The 7,830-nt window shown below is 39.7% G+C and overlaps 1 protein-coding gene across 1 annotated transcript; it reads right to left on the minus strand.

The window, feature by feature from the left end:
* Nucleotides 1–988: 988 nt before the first annotated feature.
* On the minus strand, nucleotides 989–6,301 carry LOC112885447. Its single transcript, XM_025951067.1, has 2 exons — nucleotides 4,928–6,301; nucleotides 989–1,240 (listed from the first exon to the last, which is right to left on the minus strand). The coding sequence occupies exons 1-2, from the start codon at nucleotides 6,299–6,301 to the stop codon at nucleotides 989–991; spliced, it is 1,626 nt and encodes a 541-aa protein (XP_025806852.1).
* Nucleotides 6,302–7,830: the final 1,529 nt, after the last annotated feature.

Consider the following 7,830-nt stretch of genomic DNA (forward strand, 5'->3'; position numbering starts at 1 on the left):
CATAGTGTCGTGAATGTGTTGGCCAAAAGTATTCAGGCGATTGTCCACATAGCCATAGAAGTTTTGCTCCATAGTGTTAAGCCTCTGATTTACTTGCTCCCCATAACTCTCAAAATGAGAAGAGAAACTAGCATTGACATTGTTTTGGAGAGTAGTGAAGTAAGAATCAAAGTACCCTATGATTCACCATTTAGGGTTCTTCAAATCACTTAGCCCGATCTCTAAATTTAACCGTGAGAAAATCCTCAAATCATAAGCAAATGATCCTCTCAACATAACTAACAAGTGCCCCAAAGCATACATCCAAACATTTGATAGAATGAGAGATCCCCCAACTCAAACCCTAGGCAAAAAGAGAGAAATCCGGAAGAAATAGAGGGGATTTGATTCAATACCGAGAAGACATGATGAGGGGATACCGAGAAGACATGAGGGGATCACGGAGTGTCCGGGGATTGAAGTGGAGGGTCCGCGAATCTAGCCAAAAATCAACTATTGGAGGAGAGGATTTGGTGGTGTGAGGTGAGGAAAAGAGAGAGGAGAAGTTATTTTGGGCGGATGGGGACAAATGAAGAGGTGAGGAGGTGCTATGTGTCCGGCGCTAGGGTTACTGGGCAAAAATCGGCCCGACCGGATAGTCCGGCATCAACAGGCGGATAGTCCGATTTACAGAATGTTTCTGTGTGAAAAATCCAATCTCGCGGACAGCTCGGTTAACAACTGGCGGACAGTCCAGTTTGAGTAGTCAGAGTCCAAATTCCTTGTCCAACTTGCTGATTTTAATCCAAAATCTTCCAATACCTCAAAATTCAAAGTTCATGATGAATCCATGATAATAACCAATTTGTTGAAGTTTTGGCTAGAAGGAGATTGCTTGAACTTGAGAATTTAGAGACCTCATGCATGAAATATGGGACATGTATGAAATGCATTAAGATGAATTTGCTCATAAAGGTAAAAAGCATGAATGTGAAATATGTATCATGTCTCAAGCCACATTAGAGAAGTCAATGACATTGAGTTCATTGCGAAGCTTGCAAAAACGTGATTCATCCAATGGCTTGGTAAAGATATCTGCCAATTGATCATTAGTGCCAATTCCATCAATCTTGATATCTCCCTTGCTAACATGATCCCTAAGAAAATGATGCCGAATATCAATATGCTTGGTTCTTGAGTGTTGTACAGGATTGTTGGCAATCTTGATAGCACTTTCATTATCACATAATAAAAGAATATCCTTAAAATCAATGCCATAGTCAAGAAGAGTTTGTTACATCCATAATAATTGAGCGCAGCAGCTCCCCGCCGAAATATATTCCTCTCCAGCGGTAGAGAGAGCCATAGAGTTTTGTTTCTTAGAAGACCATGAAACAAGAGAACAACCAAGAAGTTGGCATCCACCGGAAGTGCTCTTTTTATCAATCTTGCAACCGGCATAATCGGAATTTGAATAACCAACCAATTCAAATTGAGCTCCCTTCGGATACCAAATACCAATATTTGGAGTATACTTCAAGTATCTCATAATTCGCTTTACAGCCGTCAAGTGACATTCTTTAGGTGCGGCTTGAAACCGTGCACACATGCAAACACTAAACATAATGTCGGGCCTAGATGCAGTAAGGTAATGCAAACTACCAATTATTGATCTATAGAGTTTGATATCTACCGGTTTACCTCCCTCATCAAGATCAAGATGACCATTTGTTGCCATAGGTGTTTTAATTGGTTTTGCCTCTTCCATACCAAATTTCTTCAATATATCCTTGACATATTTAGATTGGCAAACAAATGTGCTTTCTTTCAATTGTTTGATTTGAAGACCAAGGAAGAAGCTCAATTCATCGATCATTAACATTTCAAACTCCCTAGATATCATCTTTCCAAATTCTTCACAAAAACTTTCATTAGTAGAACCAAAGATAATGTCATCAACATATATTTGACAAATAAAGATATCATGACCAATCTTCTTAGTAAATAGGGTTGTATCAACTGGTCTCTTGGTATTTTTTTGTAAACAAACAAGCTGTGGGTAGCTCAAGAGGTCTGCCTATGGTTCAATTGACAGGTGGTTGTATGCCCGATGGTTGTCCTCTTATCCATAGTGAACCACCGATGGTCCAATTTTGAAGCCCCTAGAAGTGAGAAAATCTCTAAACCTTTCGTACCAAGCACGAGGTGCTTGTTTCAACCCATAGAGAGCCTTAGAAAGTTTAAACACATGGTTTGGCTTCATAGAATTCTCAAAACCGGGGGGTTGTTCTACAAAAACTAGCTCATTTATTTTACCATTTAAGAAAGCACTTTTGACATCCATTTGATATAATTTAATGTTATGAGAACAAGCATAAGCAAGCAAGATTCTAATAGCTTCTAATCTAGCTACGGGAGCAAACGTTTCACCGAAATCCAAACCTTCAACTTGAGTGTAGCCTTGAGCCACTAGTCTTGCCTTGTTCCTTACAACAATTCCATCTTTATTTTGCTTGTTACTAAAAACCCATTTGTTACCAATGACATTGTAATTCTTGGGCCTCTCAACCAATTCCCAAACCTTATTATGGGTAAAGTTATTTAGTTCTTCATGCATAGCATTCACCCAATCCGGATCTTGTAATGCTTCATCTATACGGTTAGGTTCAATAGAAGAAACAAAAGAATAATGTTGACAAAAGGAAGCAATGCGAGATCGAGTTTGAACACCCTTACTAATATCACCCATAATTTGATCGATGGGGTGATCTTTTGCAATATTATGATGAATCCTAGGTTGTGCACTTGGTTCTTGGGTTGATGAAGATGGAGGAGATGGTGACAATAGTTGAGAATCATCTTGAGGAACATTTTCTTGAATGATATCATTAGAGGGTTGGTCTTGATCATTATTATTAGTTGAAGAGGGTGGATTCCCCCTTAGAGAGCACGATGGACCAACGTCTTCATCTTCTTGTTGTCTTGGTCTAATGTCTCCAATCGACATAGTCTTCATGGCATTAGCCAAGCCTTCATCTCTAACATCTTCAAGATTATCTTTTTTATCTTGAGAGCCATTCGTTTCGTCAAACTCAATATCATAAGCTTCTTCAACAATCCCCTTAGTCTTGTTATATACTCTATAAGATTTGCTACAAGATGAGTACCCAAGAAGAAATCCTTCATCACACTTGCCTTGAAATTTTGATAACCGGATACCTTTCCTTAATATATAACACTTGCAACCGAAAACCCAAAAATAGGAAATATTGGGTTTTCTTTCAATGAGAAGCTCATAAGGTGTCTTGTTGAAGAACCTATGACAATAGAGTCTATTTGAAGCATGACAAGCGGTATTGATTGCCTCGGCCCAAAAGGAATGAGATACATCATATTCCAAGAGCATTGATCTTGCCATATCAATTAGAGTCCTATTCTTCCTCTCAACCAATCCATTTTGCTCCGGTGTATATATGGTTGAAAATTCATGTTTAATACCCTTCTCATCACAAAAGTTTTCAATTCTTGAATTCTTAAATTCACTTCCATTGTCACTTCTCACTTTCTTCAATTTGTTCTCAAATTCATTCTCCGCCCTTGTAACAAATCTCTTGAAAATATCACTAACATCGGCCTTGTCATGAAGAAAGAATACCCAAGTATATCTAGAATAGTTATCCACTACCACAAGATAATAACTATTTCCACCAATGCTTCTATAAGTTGTAGGTCCAAATAAGTCCATATGAAGCAACTCAAGAGGTCTTGTGGTTGACATGCTACTCTTAGATGGATGTGAATTTGAGACTTGTTTGCTGGCTTGACAAGCGCTAGACAATTTATCCTTATCAAACTTGACATCTTTCAAACCAACAACAAGATCATGCTTGATAAGCCTGTTTAATTGTTTCATGCCAACATGTCCTAGTCTTCTATGCCATAACCAACCCATAGATGACTTAGAAAACAAGCATGTGGTTAGGCTAGCTTTCTTAGAAGCAAAATCAACAAGATATAAGCTTTCATGCCTAAAACCTTTAAAGATGTTGGTTTTACCATCTAGAGAAGTAACCTCAAATTCATTACTAGTAAAAGAACATCTATATTCATTACCACATAATTGAGCAATTGAAAGTAAGTTGAAATTAAGAGAATCAACAAGTAGCACATTAGAAAGAGAGAGATCATTAGAGAGAACTATGTTACCCAAACCTTTTACCTCTCCCTTGCTATCATCTCCAAAGGTGATGTTGTCAAAGCTGGAAATACCATAGTCGATATAAGAGAACATTTTCTTACCACTGGTCATGTGATTAGTGCAACCACTATCAATCACCCAATGTCTTTCACCGGCTTTATAATCCACCTACAAAGATGAATTACTTTTGTTTAGGTACCCAAACTTGCTTTGGTCCTTGAATGTTAGTTACCAAAGCTTTGGGCACCCAAATTGATTTTCTTTTAGTTTCACTAATAGGTAGACCAACAAATTTAGCACAGACATTCCCATTACATTCTTTCTAAGAACATAGGATGCATCAAAGGATATGGTCTTCTTGTTCTTGCACATGTGATGGGCTTCCACCTTCTTCTTGCAAATAAAGCAAGTCTTCATTTTGTCTTCCTCATTATATTTGACTTGAGATTTCTCAAAGATGGTTTTCTTAGAGATGAAAGCCAATTCCCCTTTCTTAGGATCATAATCAATACCATTGCGGTTAAGAGTGAATTTTTGACTTGTCCAACAATGGTTGAATTTGGCATGGCTCCCAAACCATTTAGCTAGATGCTTGGACAAACAATCAACTTCCTTCTTCAAAGATTCATTCTCTAAGATAAGAGATGCATCACTTGTGCAAGAACTAATACTTGTGCTACAAGAGAAGTTAGATGTACTAGGACAACATGAAGCACATTTTAATTCATCACATTTTGCACAAGAAACTACTTTGTTCTTGACGGTCTCATGCACAAATAGAGTGACATGAGCTTCCTTAAGCTTCTCATTACTTTCCTTAAGAAACTCATTCGAAGCTTGGAGCTCCTCATGGGACTTCTTAAGGTTTTCATGAGAAGTCTTTAGCTCCTCATACGAATTTAGAAGAGAGGAGTATTTTCTCTTCCATTTCACAATTTTGTCACTCTTTTTGCGCAAGACATCGTCGGACTCACTAATCATCCTAACAAGATCATCATAAGAAAGTGAGTCTTCTTCATCATCACTAGCTTCATCATTAGTTACCTTAGATTCACCCTTGGCCATGAGGCAATGATGTTTGGAGAAGAGAGATGGAGCTTCTTTGATAGCAATCCCGGCAAGAACACTTGATGGCTTGTCATCTTCATCATCGGAGCTCTCATCGGAATCCCACTCCACAAAGTAGGCTTGTCCATTCTTCTCTTTCTTGAAGTATTTCTTCTTCTTGTCCTCAATCTTCTTCTTGCCATATTTTTTGTTCTTCTTGCTTGGGCAATTAATTGCAATATGCCTAGGTTCTCCACACTCATAGCACTTTCTATCTTCAAAGGGGTTTTTCTTTGAAGATTGGCCCTTCTTGTTGAATTTTCTGTTAGACATCATTCTTCTAAACCTCCATACAAAGAGTGCCATCTTTTCATCCGATTCTTCATCATCTTCATCATCACTTTCTTCCTTTGAAGCTTTGGCCTTTAGTGCAATGCTATTCTTATCCGGTTCATTTGCTTGAGCTTCAACTTGGGACTTATTGAATAAGTCAAGAGTGATCACTTCCCCAAGTATTTGTGTGGGTGTCATGGTCTTCAATCCAGATCTCACAAGCAATGTGACGATTGTGTCATACTTCTCCGGGAGAGATCTTAGGAATTTTTGAGAGAATTCTTCATCCGAAACAATGAAGCCAAGGCACTTGAGCTCATTCATGATACCATTTAACCGGTTGAACATTGTAGGCACATCTTCATCCTTATTCATAGCAAACTCACTAAACTTGCCCTTGAAGATGTACAATTTTGCCTCTTTGACGGTGTTTGAGCCTTCATGAATTTTCTTGAGTTTCTCCCATATCCCATGAGCACTCTCAAGTCCATTAACTCGATTAAAATCACCAATATCAAGAGCACCGTACAATACATTTACGGCTTGATCATTTAATAGCTCATTCTCCTCATCTTGCCTAGTCATGTTCTTATCGTCTAAGATCACATAACCTTCAATCACAATTTTCCATATTTTTCTTCCCATTGCCTTAAGATGAGCTGTCATCCTAGTCTTCCAATAATCATAATTGTTCCCATCAAAGAATGGAGGTTTCCCCACATGATTATTTCCCTCTAGAGCCATTTGTCCTACTCCGGGATGATTAAATCCTTATAAATTGGAGTCCACGGCTCTTATACCACTTGTAGGATCAAGGACTCCGGCTAGAGGGGGGTGAATAGACGGTTTTAACTAAAAACAAAGCACTTAGGGGAAATTTAGTTAAAACAACAAGAAAATTAAATTTCTAGCCTAAGTTGAGCTAAGTTGGGTTTGCAATCTAGGGTGATCAAGAAAAGCTAGAATCTAGGAATGTAAACTTGCACAAGAGTAGATGCGGTAAAGAATTGCAAAGTAAGAAACAAAACTCAAGACACAACAATTTATCCCATGGTGTCGATGACTTGCCGGTCACCCCTAATCCATGTTGAGGTGGATTCAATGAACTCGATTGCTCCTCTACCAAGTCTTCACTTAGTCTTTGAGCCAATCGATCAAAGAACCTCTCCAAACCTCGGTTCCACTAAGATGCTCTTCACCGCTCCGGCGAGGCGAGCTCAACCTCTCACAAACTTGGCCACGGCACCTTCACAATCTTCTTTTAAGTGCTTGGTGGCCCACACGATCTCCAAGCCGTCTAGGAGGCGGCAACCTCCAAGAGTAACAAGCCAAGGACGCGTGCTTGGAATCCCACTAGTGCCTCAATGATCAACCTCTTTGATGCAATGCACTAAACACTCTCCAACTCACAAGAATGCAATCACTAAGCAATGGTGAGTGAGAGTTGAGTGAATGAGAGCTCAAGGATGTTCTAGTGTCTTTCTCAAGTGCCAAGAGAGCTATCATGCAGCCAAGGGGTGAGTATATAAAGCCTACCAACACAAACTAGCCATTTGGAGGAGTTGGTGGGTTTTTCTGCGACATTTGCGGACAGTCCGCCAGCTCCCCCAACGGTCAACTGTTGCAAAAAATGGCGTGGTCGGAACTAGCCGTTAAAGCCTAACCGGACAGTCCGCCATACAGGACCGGACAGTCCGGTTGGATGAAACCTTCTGTCTTAGATGCTGGAGACAAACCGGACTGTCCGAGGGTGCCGGACTGTCCGGACTAACGAGCCGGACTATCCAGTTCAGGCATGAAGTGCAGGAAATCTTGTTATGTGTGCCTCTTTTCTCTCATGTGCCATGTTTCTCAAGATATGCAATGCAAAGACTCGATCACAATGCACTTAGCAAATTTCCAAGAAAATGAACATCGACCCCTCTTAATAGTACGGCTATCTAGCCTAAAAACCCTGTCGAGTTCTTCTCTACCCTTCTTTGGACCGGCAAAAATAAAATCCCTATGTTATACCTTTGCCTTGAGCTGTCCATTTTGAGTCTCTTCTTAGATCGTTGCGCCATTTGCTCGTTTTTAACTATTCATTTATGGACCATCCTACTCTCATAGATCTCAATGAAGCAGTTAGTACACTTATAGTTGTCATTAATTACCAAAACACAATTTAGGGGCCTAGATGCTTTCAATCCTTGTCGGTGATGTTGGTGATGGTGGCGCGCATCTCGAAGAAGTGCCTGGTGTAGGACCTCAGGGTCTCGTTCTCCTCCTGCTTG

This window comes from Panicum hallii, chromosome 3 (genome assembly GCF_002211085.1).
Source record: "Panicum hallii strain FIL2 chromosome 3, PHallii_v3.1, whole genome shotgun sequence".
Lineage (NCBI taxonomy): Eukaryota > Viridiplantae > Streptophyta > Magnoliopsida > Poales > Poaceae > Panicum > Panicum hallii.